At 41.1% G+C, this 24,185-nt stretch overlaps 2 protein-coding genes across 4 annotated transcripts in view; one reads left to right on the top strand and one right to left on the bottom strand.

Moving 5' to 3' along the window:
* CIB2 (calcium and integrin binding family member 2) overlaps positions 1–2,485 on the bottom strand; it is a 127,823-nt gene extending 125,338 nt beyond the window's left edge. Inside the window, exon 1 of the mRNA XM_075897624.1 lies at positions 1,940–2,485. Coding sequence (XP_075753739.1) covers positions 1,940–1,960 — 21 coding nt within the window. The 5' untranslated portion in view covers positions 1,961–2,485. The remainder of the gene's footprint in view (positions 1–1,939) is intronic.
* On the top strand, positions 1,696–24,113 carry IDH3A (isocitrate dehydrogenase (NAD(+)) 3 catalytic subunit alpha). Of its 3 annotated transcripts, none has more exons than XM_075897623.1 (11): positions 1,696–1,720; positions 6,579–6,641; positions 10,545–10,628; positions 10,942–11,056; positions 13,926–14,113; positions 14,363–14,496; positions 15,985–16,087; positions 16,165–16,229; positions 19,081–19,165; positions 19,813–19,965; positions 22,461–24,113. In XM_075897623.1, the coding sequence occupies exons 2-11, from the start codon at positions 6,579–6,581 to the stop codon at positions 22,542–22,544; spliced, it is 1,074 nt and encodes a 357-aa protein (XP_075753738.1). In that variant the 5' UTR covers positions 1,696–1,720; the 3' UTR covers positions 22,545–24,113. The 3 variants fall into 3 exon arrangements, with proteins under 3 accessions (XP_075753738.1, XP_075753737.1, XP_075753736.1); XM_075897622.1 differs by lacking the exon at positions 1,696–1,720 and adding an exon at positions 2,528–2,637 and having other exon boundaries at positions 6,579–6,617; XM_075897621.1 differs by lacking the exon at positions 1,696–1,720 and adding an exon at positions 2,528–2,637.
* The last annotated feature ends 72 nt before the right edge of the window (positions 24,114–24,185 follow it).

The following is a 24,185-nucleotide window of genomic DNA, read 5'->3' as shown; positions in this document are numbered from 1 at the left end:
TCTCCATATGTAGTTACCAGCCATCCCCACCTCTTGCTCACCAGGATTATGGTGCTTGCTGAGATGTGCTCCTTCCAAGACTCAGCAGAAAAGTGAACGAAAATTTAGGGAAAGGAGTCTGTAAATAAATTTTACAATGTAGGACTCAATGTTAACAGACTCTTTTTTGTGCATTGTGCTGAGTATCAGAGAGTTTGGTGGCCCCGCCACAGACAGCATTGAATAGATTGCAACAGACAAGGAAGGGCTCTAAAAGAAACAGGGAGGATATGGTTTGCGAAGTACTAAATCAATCAGCAAGTGAGTGCAGATATCAGGAACAACAGTTGTGTGGAAACCATTTCATATTTAGCTAGAATCCATTCTGTATAACAGAATCCATTTCAGTTTCTTGCTTTTGCATGTATGCCAGTGAGTGAACTGACCTTCACATATGTGAGAAAAAGCCAGAAATATGAGCTGTTGGACTGTGTTAATGAACCATTTTGAGTCAAAACTCCCACTCCCTAAAACCTGTTTCTTTCTTTGCTGATAACCATTTCTCTTTGAAGTTTGCTTTGATGGTATGCCCTGGCATCAAACTTGTTTGGTTAAGGGTATAAAATACTAGGATTGATTGTGTTGAGCGGCCTTACTGGGCCTGGCTCTGCTGGGACCATGTTTAGCTCACTTTGTGCCTTATTGATCAATAAAGCGGTTTCTTAGCCACCTAAACACACAGACGCTTTTCCGGAAAAACTTGCCAGCTGTCTACACTGGCCGCTTGAATTTGCGCAAGAGCACTGACTTTGTAATATACAAAATCAGTGGTTCTTGTGCAAATACTCTCACACTCCCGCTCAGGGATAAGCCCTCTTGAGCAAGAGGGCCAGTGTAGACAGGCACCTTCATTTTTTGCACAAGAAAGCCGGATGGCTAAAATGGCCAGCAGAGCTTTCTTGCGCAAAAGTGCGTCTAGATTGGCACGGATGCTTTTGTGCAAAAGCACTTTTTGCGCAAAAGCATCCTTGCCAATCTAGATGCTCTTTTGCAGAAATACTTTTAAAGGAAAAAATTTTCCGTTAAAAGTATTTCTGCAAAATCATGCCAGTCTAGACGCAGCCATGGAAGTTTTTTGCTTCAACACTTGGAAAGAGAGCTGTGGAACGACAAATCAGACCTTTGTCAGGCAGGCTACAGAACACATGATCAGGGTGATGAAGAGATGGAGACCTTTAAACATTTTGTGAAGCAGCACAGTGAGCACCCCCTTCAGTAGATTGAAAATTCTGTGTCCAGCAATGCCTCCCTCAAAAATCCTGAAGTTCCTTTTTCACTCTCTGGAAGTCGACATTTCCAGTAAACGCCACCTCCTCTCCCAACTTTGACTGTGATACTACCTGGACCTACACACTTTTGTGAGTTGTAACCCTTTGCCAACACCTATCTTACCAGCTCTTCAGGGGTGCCTTATTGCATGAATGATAAAATACGGCACATTTTTATAACAGTTCTACACTTTTACTTACTGTTTAGCAATATCACAGATCAGGCCATAACAAGGGCGGGGCAAGCAGGGCAGTCACTGCCCCAGGCGCATCATAATCAGGGTTGCAAACACACAATACCTAAAATAATAAGCTGCAAAAGTCAAGAGCGTGATGTGTGCTAGGCTAAGGAGAGGGGCTCATACTTAATTCCTAGTAATGACACTGTGCAATCTCAGGCACAGGTTTAAAAGGTAGGGTCCTAGTTATGTGTTGCACTGGGGGGGAGGGGCGGTGCAGCCTGAAAGTACCTATAGGAGAGGTTGATTTCCGCACTTCTCACTTTCAAAGTGCACCCTCAAAACCTGCCTGCCAATCACAGTGCTTGGAGTCCCTCTGGCCGCTCCAGTGTTCAAACTGCAGCCAAGCACTGCGCCTCAGGGCTTCTCCCCACACAAGCCATCACCCCTTACCGTCACACAAGCCGTGCACATCACCGTGGCAAGGCTCCTCGGTGAGGTCTAGCAGATAAAGGACCTCCACGTTCCCCGCGCACTGCTGGGATGGGGAGGGGGGTCCAGTCTGGTAACGTTGTGTGCGCCGGCCCTGCAGGGTAGAGCACCAGCCCCCTCTCCTCAGCACTGGGGGGGGGGGGAGCCCCGAGCCTGGGGGCCAGAGCCAGGCAAGCCGGGGGCCGGGATGGGTGCATGGGCTGCCTCACCAGCGCCTGCGCAGCCCTGTTCATCCCGCCCTGCTAAAATCAGAGTGGGGTGGGGGGTTGATGGGTGCGAGCCCTGCCCAGGGTCAGAGCGAGCTGGCCCTCCCCTCAGGTGTTAGTCTTCGCTCCGAGGTGACTGAAAGCGAGGCCTGCGGCGAGGGGGGCCCTAATGGGGCGAAAGGGCGGGAACACGGAGCCTGCCGCCCTCGCGCACCTACGGCCTGGTACAGGCCCAGCCGTTGGCGGAGGGAGGGGCCTCAGGCAGCGCCGTTCGGCCCCGCCCCCTACATCACCCATTGTCTGACTGACAGCCTCGCTCTGGGCGGGTCACTTGCTGGCTTGTGGGCGTGTCGAGGGCGGGACGGTGCCGGTTCCGGTCTCTGGGCGGGGCTAGCTCTGGCAGCGCAGGCCGGGATAGGAGTCGCCATGGCTGCCGTCGCATGGCTGCCCACGGTAAGCGGGTCCCCCGTGCTCGCCCCTAGCGGCCCCGTTTCTGCTGCTCCCCTGTCCGGGGGGGGCACTCCGGCTGTCAGGGGCCGAGACTCAGTGCCCGCGCTGCTCCGCTCCTTGGGCCGCGGCCGGGGGAGCGGGGCCCCAGGCCTGCTGGTGGCCCTAACTCCCCGGTGCAGGGAGCTGGGAAGCCGCAGGCCTGGCGGCGCTGAGAGGAAGCGGGGCCTGGCTGCTCAGTGGGGTGCGCGCTTCGGAGGGGCCAGGAGCCGCTGCCTCGGTTGAGTCTGGGCAGAGCCTGTGTCGTGTCCTTGAGCCCCCTGCCCGGGTGGAGGGAGCTAGGGTGGCGGTGACCTTTCCACCTTGTCCGCCCACGCGGCTCTGAGGTCAGAGGGAGCTAGGCAGCCACTCCCGCTACTCGCTTCCTCCGCAGCTGCCGGGCTCCCCAGTAAAAAGGGGGGGGGGCTTTCTATTTCACACTTACTCTAGCACTGGGAAGGGCATTCTTACCTGCCTCTTGAGCTGCACTTGTGTCCTTCCGTCTCCTGACTCTATCTTACTTACCTATGTAAAAGGCGTTTGTGTTCCAGGTAGTCCTGAAATTAGCGCTTACCCGTCTTTATCCACTGTAGGCCAAGATCCTAGTCTGTACTGTTTGGATCCTTTTAGCAATGGTTTTCTGAGATGCTGCTGCACTTGGATTGTGTGGAGTTTCTGGAGCATGGAGGTGTCCAAGGACACACACTTGGCTCTTGCCCAGGTTAAATGTTTTGAGGGCTGCTGTACCTAGGAAAATTGTGTAGCTAGTATATGGGGATTCTTCATCTGTTTTTTCAGTTGTTTGGATTATTTCTTGTAAATATGCATACATTGGTGTTAGCATGTAATGGAGTAGTAAAACCGTTTCTTTAAACTTGTAGCAATGCAAAGAGTTCATCTTACCTTTTCTGTGTCATAATTTACCAGTAAAACAGGAAATAATTAACTTTTCCTGAAGCTCCTGTGCATTTTTTAATGCATTTACTACTGTGTTTTTAAACAGCTACTAACAACTTGCTTCCATATATTCCTTTTATTTAATACTTTAGAGATGACAAAATGGATTCTGGTAAATTAATACTTTTACAAAAAATTATCACTTTCATTTGTGTCACATAAACAAGAGTAAAGTTCCTCTGAATACACCTTTGGTTCTGGTTCAAAGGTGCCCTGCCTAAATGTAATAGCATCTTCTTACTGTCAACAACCCAGTGAACAATAAATACTCTTTTCCCAGTGAATAATAAACTTACTGACAGACTTGCATTCAGCATAGCATAGGCCAAATCATTGAAAAAAAATCAACCTCTTTGAATCTTCTGTTAAATTTTGGACACAAACAATTCTGAGTAATTCAGAGAGACATTATTAAGGCCTAGGGATGTAAATGGTTAACCAGTTACCCAGTAAGTATCACCCTTACTGGGTGATGTTTACCAATAACAGATTAATGGGCACTCAGCTCCAGCAGCCCTCTAGAGTGATGGGCCGGTTAAACATATAGTCTAACCAGTTAACTTTTAAAATGGGATTTTACATCCTTGTTAAGGCTATCATGGACCAGTCTGATCGTGGGCTATAGTATTTGACTGCAAATCCTCTATCAGGCTTATAACTTCTAGTAAATACAGATCTGATTCCCATCCTCTACTCCAACCACTATACCACACCAGCTGTCTATAATTTTCACTTGTCTCTGGAGTTACTACAGTAAAACTCTGATGGTCTGGCACTCCTGATGGTCCGGCACCATCAGGAACCCGGAAGTGCTCTGGGTAGCCGGACCATTGGAGCTGCTCTGCCCCAGCTTCCCGCATTCAGCCGCTGCTAAAACTGACCAGCAGCTGAATCCGGGAAGCCGGGGGCAGAGCTGCTGGAGTGCTGCCGGGTAGGTCCCGTAGCGCTGCCCCTCGTGGCTGCGGGACCAACCCGGCAGCACCCCAGCTGTCCCCGATTCAGCCGCTGCTGAAACTGATCAGAGGCTGACTCCAGGAAGCCCGAGGCAGAGCTGCTCTGTCCTGGGCTTCCTGGAATCAGCCCCTGATCAGTTTCAGCAGCGGCTGAATCAGGGATGCCTGGGGCAGAGCCGGACTATCGGAAGGGGGGACTATAAGGGGTCTGGGGCCAGACCCCACATAGCACCCCCTTCTGATAGTCCGGCATATCTGATAATCCGGCACCCCGTGGGTCCTAAAGGTGCCGGATTATTGGAAGTTTACTGTATTAGGTATGACAAACAAGAACTATGCTGTGAAGACACACTTGTTTTTACATATCTTAAGGCAAAACCAATGAGGGCTCTTATGGCACTCTAAAGACCAGAACTGTCCCATGCATAGGACGGTTCATGGCAGCTGCTAGTTGAGGAGCCCAGGGCAGCCTGGGGGATTGGCTTGGGGTGGCAGCAGAGGTCGGGCTGTCCCAGACTCGATGCGGTGGTGGGAAGCAGAGTACCCTGGCTCCAGCCCACTCTCTTTCATTCCCCCAAGTGACATGCCATTGAAGTCGAGTGGAGCGAGCTGACAAGTCACTTTGCTTCCTGTGGCTCTCTCTGAGGTGGTGATTGAGAGCCTGACCCCTGCTGCTTCCCCCATGCCAGGCATCCCAGTAACTCCCTGGGTTGCATCTTTTGTGGGAGGGGGAACCTTGGGGAAGAGGTGCAATGGGGACAGGGCAGGGGTGGAAGGAAGTAGGGTTGGGACAGGACCTGGGCTGTCTAGAGAGGCCCTGTTAAAGATGCATCTGACGAAGTGGGCTCCAGCCCACACAAACGTATTAAGGCATAAGCTTTTATCACCTTCCTGGGTGATGCTTACCGGTTATGTTAACTAACAGTTTGGTGCAGAGGGAACCAGGCAAAGCAGCTGTAGCCTGTGGCGAGTGCAGAGGAGTTGTCTCCAGGGATAGCTTCTGTTTATTGTGGTGATGTTTCCTTCTACTCTCCTGTCTGTATCCATCTGTTATCTCTTTAGGGCAGGGATCATCTTTTTGTTCTATTCAAGCAGTGCCTAGCACAATAGGGTCTTGGTAGTTAACTAAAGCTATTAGGGGCTACAGACCCATACAAATTAAAAACAGTTAGTCAACCAATTTGCATATGGCTAAAATTATTGCATTTTTGTGTCCAATGTGAAATATCTGAGTGTGAAAACCATGCACCCTTCATGTGCATGGTTTTCATAAACTGTGCCTCTACAATTCTTTGTTCCTATAATAAAACATGTCTTTCTCACATGTTGGAGACACAGACAAATATTTAATGGAGACTCTAAGGCTGCGTCTAGATTGGCATGATTTTGCGCAAAAGCAGTTGCTTTTGCGCAATATCTTGCTGCCTGTCTACACTGGCCGTGAGTATTTGCGCAAGAACAGTGACTTTGTAATGTACAAAATCAGTGGTTCTTGCACAAGAGGGCCAGTGTAGACAGCAACATTAATTTCTTGCGCAAGAAAGCCCAATGGCTAAAATGGCCATCGGAGCTTTCTTGCTCAAGAGAGCGTCTACACTGGCACGGATGCTTTTGCGCAAAATCATGCCAGTCTAGGCGCAGCCTAATTTTAGACTTCTAAATCCACTTAGTATACGTGGTGGAATTGTACACTCTTTTCCTAACTTTCTGTCAATATGTTACAAACTCATTGTTGCCATTCACAAAGTATGGAAGAAATATATGTTGGTAATAGAGTATACATTGAAAAATCTTGAAAATGCAAGATAAAATAAGTGAAAGTTTTGGTCATCTGAACAAAACATTTGCATACTAACTGTATGATAACTAATGTTAGCAAAGATATTTCTATTATAAAATGTGAAATAAGTGTACTTTAAAATACAAACCTGCATCAGTATTAGAAATTAATATTATCTTGCTTTCTGTTCACACACCCAAATATCTTTGTTTTTACAGATGTCTCGTTTGCTAGGAGTTTTCAAAAACCAAAAACAGGTGACAAGATGTTTTAGTAGTGCTGTGAGTATAATAGCATTTTTTTTTTCTTTTTGAGAAGTTTCTCAATAAAAGTACTGAGCAACTTACTGAACAAGATAAGGTTGCTATATTACGTTTCCACATGCTTTCTTAAAGATAAACTCTAAAGCTACGTCTACACTGGTGTGATCTTGCTCAGAAACTCTTTAGCGCAAGAGTTCTTCTGCAAAATCTCTTCCAGAAGGGAGCGCCTACACTGTTATGTGCTTTTGCGCAAGAGCATCCTTGCCAGTGTAGACGCTCTCTTGCGCAAGAAAGCTCTGATGGCCATTTTAACCGTAGGGCTTTCTTGCGCAAGAAATTCATGTTGCCTGTCTATACTGGCCTCTTGCACAAGAGCAGTTGTGCAAAAGGGCTTATTCCTGAGCGGGAGCATCAGAGTTCTGGAGCAAGAAGCCCTGATTTCATACATTAGAATGTCAGTTTACTTGCGCAAGAACACGTGGCCAGTGTAGACAGGCAGCAAGTTTTTGTGCAAGAGTGGCCGCTTTTGCGCAAGATCGCGCCAGTGTCGACACAGCCTATGTATAATGTCCATATGCTCTTCTGCCATGTTGGATTTCTGTGACTAACTTCAACGCCAATACCTTTTGACAATTTCACCTTATATTCTTACACTAATAATTTGAATAACCCCTTATGAAAAATGATAGTAATTGAATGGAAAATTATTATTTGATCCCATTAATAGGCTGGTGATAGTTTTAGAAATCAACCCTTCTGGAATTCTTAGAGAAACTTCAATAGCAACGTTGTTGAGAAGCTTCTAATCATCTTATTTTGCAAACTTTTCTATTAGCAGTAGACTTACTTGCTGTTGAGCAAATGTAGTTTAATTCAAATCTAAATCTTGAAAGTCTTTAAAGAATTCCATAAAGACTTTAAAACTGGTATTAATGATGACATTTAAAAACTGCTGCTTTTAGAATATCTAGACATCTGCCCTTTTGAAGTCCTTCTGTAATGCTACGTTTTAATTTACAATATGATTGTGTTGTTTTTTCTTTTGAACTTGTTTTTGCAAGTGATTTGATCGTATATGGGTTTACCCTGTCTTCCATTTAAAAAAGAATTTGAAAATGGCTCTGACTTATGTATGCATCAGTGCAATGCCTGTTCTTTTACAGGAGATGTGAATTTTAGGAGTCTGTCTTTTAATGCTATTATCTCTGTACTATCAATTATATTGGTGGAAAAAAGCTAAAAAGTTGTTAATAAAAAAATTAAGAATAGTTGATGCATCTCAGGCTCCAGGCACACTGGAGTTGGTATTTTTTACTTAATGCAATATATTACATCCTCCTGTTGACTGTACTGAAGCCACCTAAGGCTTTGCAACCCATTATATTAGTGAGGGAGAAAACACAAATATAACAGTTGAGCAATCAACCTAAGTATTCTGAGGCTATAGCCATTCTTGAAGGCATTTAAATAGTTGTGTATTTAACATTACTGATGAACCTTCTAAATGGCAGTACCCTTCTGCCATGTATGTTAGCCAAACCGGACAGTCTCTGTGGCAAAGGATAAATGGACACACATCAGAAATGACAATACATAAACTGGTAGAAGAACATTGTAACCTGCTTGGTAATTCAATCTCTGGATTTAAAAGTATCCATTCTTCTACAAAGGAATTTCATCACCCAATTAGAGAGTAACTGCAGAACTAGAATTCATCTACAAGTTTGACACTGTGTTACCCTGGGCTTGAAGAAAGACATTGATTGGTTGGTGCATTACAAAGCCAAATTTCCCCTGCCTTTTAACATCTGCATTTTCACAACAACATGTTTTGTTAGTTTTTAAGTGCTACCAGACTATTTGTTGTTTGCTAATTAATGATCTTTATCTGCCTCTTTTGACTATCCAGTCTTAGGAAAAACAAACAGTCTATAAGTACATATTACATTCCAGCTCCTCTTTCCCCTTGATATTTTATATCCACTGCCTCTTTTTGTCCCCCCTCCCATTTTTTTGTCTTCCACCCCCCTCTCCCCTGTTTTTTTTGGTCCTGGACATCCAACACTCTGGTTATCTGAAGAAGTGGGCTGTGCCCACAAAAGCTCATGATACCATCCACCACAGGACTATTCATTGATTTTAAAACTACAGACTAACACAGCTACTCCTCTGAAATGTCTAAATTAGGGCTGTCAAGTGATTAAAAAAATTAATCGCGCGATTAATCGTGCTGTTAAATAATAAGATTCTAGCTGACCTTAGGCTCCACGTTGTGCTGCTCCTTTGAAATGCTGCAGCAGCGTTTCAAAGAGACAGTGCCGCACAGCTGAGCCCAGGCTCCGTTTAGTGCTGCCCCTTTGAAACGCTGTCAGCATTTTAAAGGGGCAGCAGCGCTGCATGGAGCCCGGGGTCAGCTGGGGACTCCAGAGGTATGTCTAGACTACATGGCTCCGTCGACGGAGCCATGTAGATGAGTTTACTAGACATAGGAAAATGAAGCGGCAATTTAAGTAATCGCCACTTCATTTACATCAAAATGGCCGCTGCACTGTGCTGATCATTTCACGAAGCATACCGGAGCGGTTGACAAAGGCTTCCCTTGTCGACCGTGGCGCATCCAGACTGCCCCGCTGTGCTGCCAAACAGCTGATCAGCACAGCGAGGCAGCCATCTTTATGTAAATGAAGCAGCGATTATTTAAATTGCCACTTCATTTTCCTATGTCTAGTAAACTCATCTACATGACTCCATCGATGGAACCATGTAATCTAGACAAACTCAGCTGTCCCCAGGCTCCGTGTTGCGCTGCCCCTTTGAAACATCACAGAGGCATTTCAAAGGGGCAGCATCACATGGAAATGCCTGCGATTAATGCGCATTACTTTTTTTAGCGTGTTAATTCTGTCCTGCGTTAATCACAGGTATTAACATGCATTAATTGACAGCCCTAATCTAAATAGTAGTCCTCACATCCTTATTAGCTTTTTTTTTTCTGAAGCTCCACTTTCTCTAGACTTGATAGTTAACTTCAGTGATGGTTTTATTCAAAAGAAATTCAGATATATACCATTTCAATGTATATTTTGTATCTTGTGTAGCTAATTGTGAAACAACTTTGGTGTTTTCACAGTTGATTCTAATCAGAGCTTTTTAAAATAACATTGTATCTAGGACTATTTTTATTGATATTAGAATTCTGCTGTTACAGTTGGTCTGAAAACTAAACACTTATTTCAGAGATTCAAAATGAATAGTAATAGTAAATTTGAAGTAGCAGTACTTACATGTTTAAATCAAGATATATCATTTGCTTCCCTATATACAAGATTAGTCCAAGCTGTGCAGTCTGTTTCTGATGTTATTCCTGAAGACGAGGAAAAAAAGTGCTGGTTCTAGAAAGGAGATCACTTAGGAAAGTGTTTCTTTTTTTTAAAGTTTAAGTGAAGCTTTTTTAAAATTAATGTTGGACTTTGTTTTAAATACAGTTAAGAAAATAACTTTTCAAACAATTTTCTCTAGGAATAGGTTAGCATGACTAGAACCTGCTTTAGTGTGGGATAGATCCTACTCTACATGACATAAGTAGATAATGCTATCTCTTCTGCCAAGTGCCAGGAAAAAATAAATACGTGTATTCTACTGGGAAGGAGTGTGATTAGGAAGGCTTCTTTTAAATTAGGTTAACTACCTTTATGTTTCAGAAGGACTAAGGCATCAGATGGATTCTTTGGAACATTATGTAAGCTGGCTGTGAAACAGACTTCCTGTTTGCACTCCTCTTTAGTGCAGTGCTATCTTTGAAGTGACTTTAGTAATTGATTGCCCTCTGTTTTAGCAACTAGCTTGATTTTCATCAAAATACTTGAAAATGCTTTGATGAATGCAATGTTCCTTAGGTGTGCTATTTGACTTCTTGCATAGGCACAGACAGTAACTTTAATCCCAGGAGATGGCATAGGACCGGAGATTTCTGCTGCTGTTATGAAGATTTTTGATGCTGCTAAAGTAAGCAATTAATTTGTTTTGTCAGTCATACACATTACAACTTTACCAATAATATAATGGCTTACTGAAGTGATTGAAATTTTCACAGCATTCTGTTTAGGTATCTGTTCCTGTCTGTTGGGAACTTTTGATGATCTTGTTTAATTGCTAAGTTTAATTTTAAAAGTCATTTACAACTCATCTTTATATGTCTTGAAAATATCTGACATAATAGAGTGAAAGTGTAGATAGTATAATGGAAATATTTATAGTTCCAGTGATATAAGTCTAGTGAAAATTCCTAATACAGGCGATAATGTAGAAATGTGTTTAGGCCCCTATTCAGTGGGAAGAGAAAAATGTTACAGCTATCCAGGGACCAGGAGGAAAGTGGATGATTCCGCCAGATGCCAAAGAATCCATGGATAAAAACAAGATGGGACTGAAAGGTATTGTACAGATGAATGTTGAGCTATTGAAAGCAACTATTGTTTGTACTGTGTGGGGTTGTTCTTGGATATATATGTGGCAATGAAAGTACTCTACACCATAATAGAACGGTGAATTCTACGGTACAGACTGCACTACGGTAGTCAATTGAAACTTCAAAGCCCTACCTTTGAACGAGAAAGCAGCACTAAAAGTTGGAATGAGTGAAAATCTCTAGCCATAATCAGTCGACATGTAGGTAAGTACCCTCTTAAGTTTCCCTGCGAATCAACACATTCACTTACAGCATTTCATAAAAGGCATTGCATTTCAATGAATGAAAATAGTAATTGGAGTGTGTTGAAGGGCTGATTGACCAGTGACCTTTACCCTTTGTTACTGGGCATAGTGTACCAGGCTTTCTTCCTCTACTGCCCCACTGCCAACAGCTGCTCTAACTTTGCAGTGGTCTTCTGCCTCTCATGACTTAGATCTCTAAACCGGTCACTTATAGTCCCTCTTCCAGAGTGAACTATCCAAAAAACAAAAGTCCAGTGTCCTTACATCAGATCTTTCTTCTCCCAGCTCTGGGCCCTGAGGTTCATATGCCCACCTTACACTCATCTCAGGCCTTTTAAAGTCCATATTCCCTTATAAGGGAGCTTTACGCTGCCTTTCATGGCAGCTGGAAGGAGAACCCAGGTCCTTCTGCAACTTTGGGGTCCAGCCCAGGGACTATTTAGTGAGCACATAAGGTCTGTTACATCTGACCTGCCACCTCCCTGGGTTTCTTTCTACATCAGTCTGTCAGCATTCCCTTCTTGAGCCCATTGGGTAATTGTATTTGTCTCAGGTGCCACACATTTTTCATCTCCATAAACTCCATGACTTCACAAGGTGCATCCTTTTTTGAGAGCCATGGCTTGTGGGGTCTCTTGCTTGGAGACCCCCAACAAATCTGAACTGAAAAAATAAATGTAAGCCAACCATTTCCCTCCTCTAGCTTGACCTTTTTATTCTGTTTTGCCTGTACTCAATTCCCTCAGTTAAATGCCTTCCTGGGCTCTGTTCTGGGAAATCTAGATTGTGCCATTTTATCACAGTTGCTTCTCTCTGGTGGCTCTGTGATTTATCTCCTGGACCTTTGCCAGAACTAGGAAAGGATCCAAAAACCTTCTCTTCCCCAGGTTCCCTCTTCTTTCTATTGTCCTGAAGTTCTCCCGTGACCCAGCAGATCTCTATTGCTCCATGTGGAATTTCTAAGTACTTCCTTTTTCTTCCTACAGTCCTTTTCTGTTCTGGGCTTCCTCTTTATAGTAACTATCCAGCTCCTTCCCAGCTGTGACTCATCTTTAGTGTAACCTGATCTACCCACAGGTGCATTAAGCAAGCTGTCTTCAGTTAATGCTTTTATTCTCAGTGGGATATACCCCCCTCACAGGTCCAGATGAAGGTGTATGCCATAACATGTGACCAGTCACACCTCTGGGGTGGCTTGAAAGCTTGGCTCTCAGTGCTCGTATAGACTACATCCCTCTTTCAAAAGAGGGTTGTAAATTAGGCAGATCGAAAGTGCAAATGAAGCACAGATTTAAATATCCCAAGCTTTATTTGCATCCGATCACTGTTTCGAAAAAAGGTATTTTGAAAGTGAAACTGCAATTTAGACGCGGTTCTTTTGGGGGGGAAAAACCCCCTTTTCAAAAGGTCCTGTCCTCCTGAAAAAATTAGGAGTACGGGATCTTTCAAAAAAGGGGTTTTTTTTTTTCTGAAAGAACTGCATCTAGACTGCAGTTTCACTTTTGAAATACCCTTTTTCGAAACGGTGATCAGACATGAATATGCAAATGAAATGTGGGATATTTAAATACATGCTTCATTTGCACTTTCGATCTGCCTAATTTACATCTCTCTTTCAAAAGAGGGTGTAATCTTAGAGGAGCCCTCACTGACAGAGGTTTGTCCACTAAAAAACGTTACTCCTCAATCTTTAGTGTCAGACTTCTCATGAATTCACTAGGAGGCATATAAGAGATTGGGAATATTTAAGGTTAATTGAATTCAGAAGTGGTGGATAAAACACTGGAGCCTGAATGTGAAACGGCACAAACCACTTCCCCTCCTGCTGGAATACTTCATCTCCAGAATATGATTCCTGTTGTTCTCATTGAGTAATACCTTACTCTTCCAAGTAGTCATATTAAATTCAATGAGAATACTGGTGGGCTACGTCAACACTGGCATGATTTTCCGAAAATGCTTTTAACAGAAAACTTTTCTGTTAAAAGCATTTTCGGAAAAGCACGTCTAGATTGGCAGGATGCTTTTCCGCAAAAGTACTTTTTGCGGAAAAGCGTCCGTGGCAAATCTAGACGTGCTTTTCCACAAAAAAGCCCCAATTGCCATTTTCGCGATCGGGGCTTTTTTTGCGGAAAACAATACTATGCTGTCTACACTGGCCCTTTTGCGCAAAAGTCTTTCGGAAAAAGACTTTTGCTCGAATGGGAGCAGCATAGTATTTCCGGAAAAGCACTGATGATTTTACATGAGATCGTCAGTGCTTTTCCGGAAATTCAAGTGGCCAGTGTAGACAGCTGGCAAGTTTTTCCGGAAAAGCTGCTGATTTTCCGGAAAAACTTGCCAGTCTAGACACAGCCGTGGTGTTTGTTGCTATTCACCTTTGAATAGAGGGATCACAATTTGCCTCTTAAACAACAGAATAATTTCACTTTTTGATCTAGAAAGAGTTTCTCAACCTTTCAGCCCCAGACAACACAAGAGCTTATCAGGGAAACCCATGCAACAGTCCCTTAGATTTATTTGAATATTAGTATTCAATTTAAACTCTTGGTGCTTTTTTATCTCACTAATTCCTGTTGTGTATTACAGGACCTTTAAAAACTCCAATAGCTGCTGGTCACCCTTCGATGAATCTGCTGTTGCGTAAAACCTTTGATCTCTATGCAAATGTTCGTCCCTGTGTCTCAATTGAAGGATACAAAACCCCTTACACTGATGTAAATATTGTCACAATTCGAGAAAACACGGAGGGAGAATACAGTGGAATTGAGCATGTGGTATGTTATTAGGAAACAGTTAATTTTCTGGCAGAGTTTTCTTTCCTCTGTCAATTGCAACCTTGTGTGGCAAAACTAGGAGGTATTTTTAATTAACTCTTCTGATTCAGAATTTATTTTTAATGTAAAATGGCTTGTGTACAGTGCTCTGCATATACTTGCCCATCAGAATTATGTTCCAAATCTCCACACTATCAACCCCTGCTTTATAAATCAGCTTAATTTTACTTGTGACTATCTGTTTTTCAGATTGTTGATGGTGTTGTGCAGAGTATCAAACTTATCACAGAAGAAGCAAGCAGACGTATTGCTGAGTTTGCTTTCGAGTATGCCAGAAACAATCATAGAAGCCATGTTACTGCAGTGCACAAAGCAAACATTATGTATGTTGATGTAATAAAGTAACAGACTTCTAAAGACAGGATTGAAAACCTATGGATTTTGAGCTATTAAGATGCAAAGTAATTTAGGAAATCTTGCTTAGATGTGTAACTCGCATTAATGCTAATGGGGAAAACAACCTGGGGAGAATTGACCCAGTGTTGATGAGACTGCAGTAGTCAAATAACTGACAAATTAGTATCATTGTCCTCTTTCTCTGTGCTGTTTCCTATTTTAAGGTAAACTCAAGAATAAAAACACTAAAAGTGAAACTTCCACTTACAGGCCTGGTCTACACTTAAAAATTATATCAACCTAACTATGTTGCTCATGGCTTTGTAGTTAAGCCAACTTGAATCCTCCATGGCTGAGTTCACAGGAAAGCTCCATTATCCTAGCTACAGCCTCTTGGAGAGGTGGATTAGCTACAGCAATGGAAAACCCCTCCTGTTGGTGTAGGAAGTGACTACACTGCAGTAGCACAATAACAGTGCTGTTGGTGTGTGGCTGTAATATTGACATACCCACCGTGACTTTCATCTAAGAATTTTAAAGCACTTCACAATAAGCCTCAGAACTGAGCCACAGAACCTATGGAATTGCATAACACTTCTTTGCCTGATTTGTAGACTCGGTAGACTTTAATTACAAAAGTGACACTTGTCTTTGCTTTTGTAGTGCATAGGAGAGGTTCTGACCAAAAAATATTTGCATAGTGAAAAATGTGCTTCTTGTGCGGAGGTACTTCGAGACCTAATTTCTGGTTTACTTTATCAGTCTCACTCCTGACTCTGATGCACCTGACAAGTGCAATTAAACTCATTAAGGTGTCAGTTCAGATCAGTTTTGTGGGTTTTGACATCCTAGCTCTCATTCCATACAGTGAACATTTTTGACAAGTCAGATGTGTATATTTCAAAACAAAACTATGTTTCCCAACAGTTAGCGATAAGGACAAAGACTTTGCTCTGAACTTATAGTAAGTTATAGGAATGTTTTAAATGCAATTAACTCTTGTGATTTAACACATGAAGTAATTCTTTGATCGGTTTCTAAATTAGACTTTTTTGGCCAGATCTCAGAGTCTGGTTGAGTTATAATATAAAAGAGCCTTGCCGCTGCTTAACCAGGCAGAATCCCCAAGTAGTGTAAGGCTGTTGGAGCCAACTCTGCACCACACTTCTTATACATGCACCTGCCCGTTTACATAGGGGTGGATGCAACTTCTCTCTGGCAATTTCCTACTCTTAAGAGGACACATTACAAGCGAGCCCAAATTAGAAACTGCCCTAGCTTGCTCCAGCAATTGAACCAGCTCTTGGCTGATATCATGAAAAAGGTAGTGAAATCTGCGGTGAGGATGTGGCCTTTATTTTTCTGTTATTTTTTGTTTCCAGAGGTGCTTTCCATATTTACCTTGATGCAGTTGCTTTTTAAAACTCGTTTACTCATCCATGCTCTCTAACATACTTCTCTTTGTCTAAATACAGGCGAATGTCTGATGGCCTTTTTTTGAGAAAATGCAGAGAAGCTGCAGAAAACTATAAAGATATTAAATTTAATGAAATGTACCTAGATACTGTGTGTCTGAATGTGAGTACCTAATCCATTATATTCAGTTTTTTATAGTTAAAATACATGATCATAAAACGAAATCATTTTCTTCCTAGATGGTACAGGATCCATCACAATTTGATGTGCTTGTTATGCCAAACCTGTATGGTGACATACTAAGGTAAGCAGAAGTGAGCTGGCTATGATTTAACCCTTAAAATGCCATCGCTTTCAAGATTACAATTCATCTTAAACATTAGGCAGCAATGTTTAATTAAATGTTTCAGCAAAGGTTTAAAACATAACCGTATCAGATTTTCAGTAGCCTTCAAAGAAAAGCTGCAACTGAGAACACAAGACAGAATAATTTAGAATCAGGGGAGCTGTATGGTGAGTCTATGCTTTGTGGCATCAGAAGGCATGGATGGTGTTTGTCATACTATATAAATGTGATTCAAATATAAAATGAAAGAATAGTGTGTGTGAAATGAACATCTGTTTAAATATTTACTAAGGTATCTTCTGGTACTGTTTTTCTCAGACAACTTTCTTTTGGAGAAACACTAACAGTGTAGCACACTACCATCAAAACAATTTCACTTGTGAATTCAGCTGCTAGATCCATTTGCCATAAAAGACTTACTTAACTGAATTTGATGCTGTTCATATCATCTAGCAAAAGATGTGTGCCTTTAATCTAATATCTTAAATGTATATGCATATAACTCGTGTAAGAATTTGGTCCTTGCTTCTCTTGTATCATGCAAGAAGTCTTAAAAATGTTTTTTATCTTGATTCAGGCCAAATGTTTAAAAAGTACCTCTCTGCAGTTCTGCATGTTAGAATGTATTTTTAATCTATGTGGTTCTAATAGAAACATAACTGCAGTCACCCCAAATCATTAACATGGTGGAAAGGGAAGAAACCCCTCCAGTAACAGCAACAAACCACCAACTCCCGGTGCATCTCCCACTTCCCCTCGACCCCACCCTCCCCCCAAAAAGTCTACTACAGCATAGCTTACTTCCAGGTTTGGGTGGAATATGTGCTCATGTGCAGATTTTCTAGACTAAAGCTGACACATAATAAAGTGCAAAGCACTAAATAGAGGATTAAAACTTCTTACCAATCATTAGATATGATGAATAAAAATATTTTAAAACATTTGTTTGTAAGCTATATTTAAATAAACTCCTAGGAGTGCAGTGATTTCTCAGACATGCTATTGTGCTGCATGTGGTGCTATTTGATTTGCATGTGGCTTCATATCTTGTATGTGTTCTTGTCTAAGGGTTTAGAAAGGAATATCACGGGGCCCAGATTCATACAGGTGTTTAGGCTCCTAACTTCCTTTAAAATCAATGGAAGTCAGAAGTTTGTATACCAATGTGGTTATGGGTTATGATGGCTCAGAACAGAAATAGCCACCCTGTTGGCAGTAGCCAGACTTCTCAGAATTGGTATCCAGTTTTAACTAAGGTGTCTCTATGGGTCCTAGTACTGCTCTGACTGTAATTTAGCTGTCTTGATGAACAAACAACATGTTTGTTACAGGCATTTTTGCATTTTAAATAGGTTTAATTATTTTTGTGGCTCTTGATATCCCCCTGCAATGAAGAAATGGCTTTTGGCTGTTAAAGTTGAGTAAAGCTGGTATAAATACAACTGAACTAATTCATTGTAGAATCCATCTTTCACATTCTGTACGGACAGAAGGAAAAAGTCCACTTAGCTCGACAAGCAGCTCTCTTTTAGGTATTATTTTTCCTTTGTTCCCTAATAACCTTCAGGTTGAACAAATAGAGCTCAAAATAATGCTACGTGCTTTAATAGCTGGTAGTGTTTGCTTTGTCATTGCTGTTAAAAGTTCTGCTTGGTAGCTCGCTTACTTTCCTGTGATTTAACTGTTCTCAACATTCCTAGTATAGATTTCCCCATCAATTTGAGTTCTAATGAAAGTTTCTTATAGCACCTTACATTGATGCTCAGTTTTGATAAAGCAGGGTTTCTTTGTAAAGGAACATTCGCTTCCCTATAAACTGTCTCCCTGCTTCTATGGGTTTTTTTTTAAAGTGCCTTATGACATGATGCCCAAAAGATTTTACCCTCTGATCAGATAGTGGATGACAGCCCCTGCCTTGAAATATATAGTACTTAAAATGATGCCCAATGACTGGAGAAGGGGGGGAGGGATAATGTATAAGCAAACCTAATCCTTTATTTTAAATTTCCCCTATTCCTGTTTAGCATTTACCAGGTGACTCATTTTTGATAGACAGTAGGTCTTGAGTAATGTTCTAAATATCAACATTTTGTGATGCTTGTTTGTCTTCCACTTTTGGGATTATATTTTTTGGCCTCTTATTGCCTTGCTCATGTTTTCTTTAATTCTCTCATAGATCATATTGGCTGCTTGGCAATGAAGAAGCAAAGCAATCTTGCCCCACTTAACATTTGTTTCCTTCAGTTTTGCATAATAGTTGTTAGTAATTCAGATTTTTTGTGAGCAAAGTTTTGGCATCTTTATAGGCTTTTCTGTAACTGCTTATGGGAGGGGGAGTGGGCAACAGACCTCCAAATAATTACATAAATCTTAACTGATATTTCTCCAATTTTTTTTCTTCAGAATTTATAATGGCATCATGGGGGGAGGTGTTATCTTTTTTTATTGTACTGATTGACTATTCAAACTTTCTTCTGCTATATGCAAGCTTATAGTATTTTCTACCTCGCCATATCATTTTGGTAAACTCTATCCTGAAATTTGACATTCTCCTGTAATTTTCTTCATTAAGTTGTTTTTGTTGATCTAGTAGTCCTGCTTATCTTCAAACATGCTGCTGTAATATAGCTAACATATTATCTTTCTTTTGTCCCTTTTTGCCCCAGTGTTAAACACATTCACTCCTAACTGTGTTTGTGACTAAATCTTCTCTGTTTTACTAATATGGAATAAACAATTAAAATCTCAGTATAGCTTGTTGGTAGGAGGTTGCACTTCTGTAACTTACATGAAGAATTTTTTTTTCCAGTGACTTGTGTGCTGGTTTGATCGGGGGCCTTGGAGTAACACCAAGTGGGAATATTGGCGCTAATGGAATTGCAATCTTTGAATCTGTAAGAACTCTTGTGCACGAGGAAATCTTATGAACTAACTTTGCCTAGAAACCTAAAACTACAGGATATCCTGTAGCCATTACTGAAATACAGTCTCTGCAAAATGTATGACTGCATAAAAAGAAATGCTACTTATAAAATGATTACATTAGAAGCCAGTCAAAATAACTAATCAAGGAAATAATACAGCAATACAATGTTTTAAACCAAGATATCAATAATAGTTTTGCAGGACTCTTAATATCAGGAATCACCTGATTGGAAAGGATCATGAATAATTTCTATTTATCAGGGATATCCACTTTTAGGATATCAAAGTCCTTTGGGTTTTTAGGAGAAGACTTTGAAAAGTACGAGAGAGTTAGGTGTCCAACTCTTATTTGCTTGCAGTAGGTGTTAGAAACCAAAACAAATTCCTGCAACCCCCCCTTTTTTTCGTCTTTCAGACCCCCGCTCATGGCCTTAATGATTTTATGGTTTAGTACGCTGATTGGATTATATGTTTCTTTGTTCAAAATAATTAAATGACTTAGTGTTAACTCAATAAGATGAATTTTTTAGTTGTCTGAATTACTTTAGATAAAACAAACATTAAAGGCTTCTGATCTGTTAACTTCATGTACAACTAATTTCATTTTTATCTGTAGGTTCATGGAACAGCACCAGACATTGCAGGAAAAGACTTAGCAAATCCAACTGCCCTTCTTCTGAGTGCTGTGATGATGCTTCGGCATATGGGACTGCACGAACAAGCTGCAAAAATTGAGACAGCGTGTTTTGATACTATTAAAGCTAGAAAGGTATTATTAGGGTTAACAGATAAAGTATCATCACTTTTCCTGTTACTTCAATAATTAATACAGAACACCAAAGCCTCCTACAGATTGGGGAGGTAGCAGGAATGGGCACACTGCTTTGGGAAACGACTCATAAATTTAGCTCTCTGAAAAGAACACTTGCACTCCCTAAAAAGATGCAGTATGTCTCCACTCTCATGTTGGGGTAGACTCCTCTTATGAAGTACTACTTCTGAGTTTGGGCCTGGCCCCTGTGTATACAAGGGAGAAGTGGGCTTTAGTTGGCCCTGTTGAGTCTAAAGGTGAAGGAATTGGCTTTTTCCCCTCTGTCTGGTTGCATCCTATGTTGTCTGTATGTCTTGTACAGGCTTCATCACACAACTTCCCCTATGCATTAATTCCTGACCTATACCACCTTTGTTCCCATTCTAGACTCGGGTCTTTTCTAAACTTCTTCCCTGCAGTCTCATTGACTTGGTAGGGTTATATGGGTGTAAATGACACCAGAATTTGCTACAAGCTAGATTTTGCTCAGTTGTGTGCATGGCTTCTCTTATGTAACATATGTGTAAGATTTGGAGACTACCAAATTGATTTTCACTTGGAACCTGAGTAAAATTTGAATTAATAATTTCCAGAAGTTGAGCCTTACCAGCTCTGTTCGCTGCCATCTTGTGTTTCATCTCTTTAAAATGCAGATGGGTGGGTTCTAGATGTTGTGTTTTTAAAAGGAACGTTATTTAGCCACAATGTTGAAATTCTTTGGCCCAGTAGCATGGGAGGGTTCTTTGTAATTCTATATAAGAGGATTTTTATGTAAATCTTGAACAAGATGAAATGAAAAGATGTTTATTTTATAACTGGCCTATTTCTGGTGGCTGCCATATATTGTACATGAGACATTTAAACTATAAGTAAATGTGAAATGCTTCTGAAAATCACCAGATGTCTGGAGTGGAAGTAACACAGTGGTTCATAGAACAAGTATTCGTTTGCTAGGGGCTCACTATGTGATGGATATATATGCTCACAGTGGAGAGAACTCAGCTTTCATTTAAAAATTGTGCAGCAAAAATGACACAAATTATAAATTGTCAGTTTTTATGCCTGTAGGTCTCTATATACACTTTTTTAGGATCTTACTGTATGTGTCTGAGATAATTAGACTTTATCTTGCAAAGAATGGGCCAGTATCAAATGGACCAGGCAATGCTATTATCCCACATTTTGCCACCACAAGGGTAGTGCAACTAAACATTTGAACAGCTGTCCGTTGTACCTGTTCAGTAGGTTTTCTTGTAATCTGGCATGGCCATCTGGCTGAGTCTGCCTCTGAGGGAGGCCATGCCTCCACACAGTCTGGTCTGCTAGATTACTCTCATAAACAAGGAAAGGGGGAAGTTAGCAGTACACTTGGGATCTGGCCATCAAACAGGGCACAGCCGGGCTTTGAGCAGAGCTGTAGCATCAAGCACAGTTGATGGGGCTCAAGTAGGGAGTGTCTGAGGTGCATAGGCTTCCTAGCCCAAAATGGGGGGAGTATTGCCACCCTACTGTTAGGGGCCTGCGCTGGGATATGGTGAAGTCCCCCCAACAGTGGCAAACGGGTCAGTGGGGAATCTACCCACAACACACTGACCTGTTTCTGGTGGTACCACTACCAGACAGTAGCTCCAGCAGCCTAGAAGTGTCTGTCTCCCTCTTCGGTTCCTTCCCAACTGGGCTGGCCACTTATACTTCTGTCCTTCCACTTTGCTTTAGGTGTATGGAGCATAGCCTTCCTGATTCCAGCCCTAAGGCGGCTTGTAACATTCCTTCCATATCTGCCTTTGAGGGAGGCCATGTTTCCTTGCTACACTCCTCTGGGATTATGAACATGCTAAATTTTTTTAACTTTTATATTTATGTTGTTGTTGGGTGGTGGTTTTTATAAATAAATGAAATCCTGCAGAAGTTTCATTGTGTAAGAATTATTTATCTTTGCCCTGAAATTAAGCATATAAAACTTTAGTACCAAAAGAAACTTCAGAAGGCTAACTCCTAGAAATATGTGGTTATAACAGTGGGGGTAATTTTACCGTCAAGCTAGAAAGCCAGAGGTCTTACAACAGTTTTAACCAAATTGTGTGTAGGCAGTAATTCCAACTAAATTCTGAATAAAGATAAAATCACCTAATCATGGAACGATAGGGTTAGAAGGAACCAGAAAAGTCCTCTATTTTAACCCCCAGCCAAGATTCAGATCCAAGACAGATGGCTAACTAGCAATAACGATGATGCTAAAGTCTTAAGATATGATAACCTCTGATGAAAACTTGCTAGTTGAATTTGCCTTCTGTACACACTGCATTATACAAACTCATTTCTAATAAAATTGTGACACTACAGAGAACTCAGATAATTGCCATTCCCTTGCATGTATCTGTGTTCAGAATGCTAAATTGATTTTAAATCTACAATTGTCTTTTTATAATTAAAAATGTTTTTTTCTCACTCAGGTACTAACAAAAGATTTGGGAGGTAATGCGAAGTGTTCAGACTACACGGCGGAGATCTGTCGCAGAGTACAGGATATTGACTAAAGTTTCCTCCTCACTGATGTTGCAGTCACTCCAAATGGACACATTACAAGTACATTATATAGTCATCTGCAATTCATATGCATTTGGTTTTTCTCGAGAGCAAACTTTTTAGGTGGGCCCATTTTTAAAATAAATTTAGCCCAAATGGATACAAATAACTCCTGTGCTTGCTTTCAGAGGACTTTTCCCAAGTACTTTGTTTTATTTATTTATTACTTGACACTGGTGGAACTTTTTTTAATAAGTGGATTCATTTACTGTATCACTTGCAATTGTTTACCATTTACATTTCAATTAAGTAGTTTTACTTCTCACAGGACTTGCTGTAAATATCAAGATGACTGAATTAGCATGATTACAAAAGCACCTTTAAAAAAGCTTATCTATTTTATTGGTCTTGGAACAAAACAGGCTTTTTGGCCTTAAAAATAGCACAAGATGACACTTTTTTGTAAACAAATGGGTACAAACTTATTAGGAATGTTGTATCAAAAGCAATGAAGAGACACTTTCTGGTGCCATGATGTTCCAGAAAAACAAAAAGGCCTCTACATGGATGAATAACGACTTAAAATCCTACAGACTTTTAATCCATTAAAATATTTTTTCTGCAATAAAAAATCAAGTAATCAAAACAGGGGTGAGAAACTAGTTAAGTAAAATTATCATACAAAGGTATGTATCCAAATATTCTTTAGCTCTGAGAGGAAGACTTATTTATTTCACAACAGAGCTCTCAAGAGTAGATAATAAAATTCCTTGACTTTCACTCTTTAATGGGAGGAGAAAATATATATATTTTCTGTAGCTTTGTCCCACAGTTTTTCTCTTGTACTTTTGTTTCTGCGTGTTAATTGGCTGTTTGGAGATATTTAACTGTAACTTTCTCAAATTGTGAATGTAATCCGCTAGATGAGGGATTACTACAGAATTTGAAACTGGGTATTATCTAGTACAATGATCTATAATATGGCTGTGGTGCTTGATATTTCTGGAACCTATCATCTGACTTCACTGTATGGATGAGAGGTTTCCAGGCATTTCCTCACTGAGTCTAGCAAAGACCATGATGTTAAGTCCCCTTCTCATTTCCATATGGTGATATCATGGTCACTTGACAAATACTGTCCTAAATGTCTTAGAGTAGCTCCATCTCTACAACGTTTAACATACATATAAATCAAAAACTTCCTTGCTGTGGTTCTGAGCTGTACCCCTAACTGTAGTCCATTTAATTCTGTCTATAGGTTCCATGCCACTGACTTAACTAATTTCCTCATTAATTCTGGTGGTTTCTGAAGCAAAACTGGGCGAGGCAAAACTAATTGACTTTGCATTGCAAAATAAGCATCCCAGCTTCCCATGAGGGTACAAAGATTTTTTTTTCTTGTGCATTCATAACTGCTTTTGAATGATAACTTGGAATATGATGGGACAGACTTGGGAGCAGAGGTTGATATGAATGTGCATAGTGTGGTTGCTGCTCCCTTGATTCTTTTGTATTCCGCTCAGTAAGCAACTGAGTTACTATTACGCACAAAGTGAGAAAATAAAGACTTCCCAAAGTCATACCATTTGTTGTATTTTTTGTAAGCCTACACTGCTGACTGAATGTTGGGATAACGAGAGTAGATAACTGAT

This window comes from Pelodiscus sinensis, chromosome 14 (genome assembly GCF_049634645.1).
Source record: "Pelodiscus sinensis isolate JC-2024 chromosome 14, ASM4963464v1, whole genome shotgun sequence".
Taxonomy (NCBI): domain Eukaryota; kingdom Metazoa; phylum Chordata; order Testudines; family Trionychidae; genus Pelodiscus; species Pelodiscus sinensis.
The sequence above is the reverse complement of the archived record's forward strand: the minus strand, read 5'-3'. Positions and strand labels throughout refer to the sequence as shown.

What these genes read in the sequence shown, in the direction of transcription:
- IDH3A (XM_075897621.1), top strand. Translation starts at nt 2,611, where the DNA reads ATGGCTGCCGTCGCATGGCTGCCCACG. An exon ending in CCGTCGCATGGCTGCCCACG is followed by an intron (nt 2,638 to 6,578) that starts GTAAGCGGGTCC and finishes TTGTTTTTACAG; the next exon opens with ATGTCTCGTTTGCTAGGAGT. An exon ending in AAACAAGATGGGACTGAAAG is followed by an intron (nt 11,057 to 13,925) that starts GTATTGTACAGA and finishes TGTGTATTACAG; the next exon opens with GACCTTTAAAAACTCCAATA.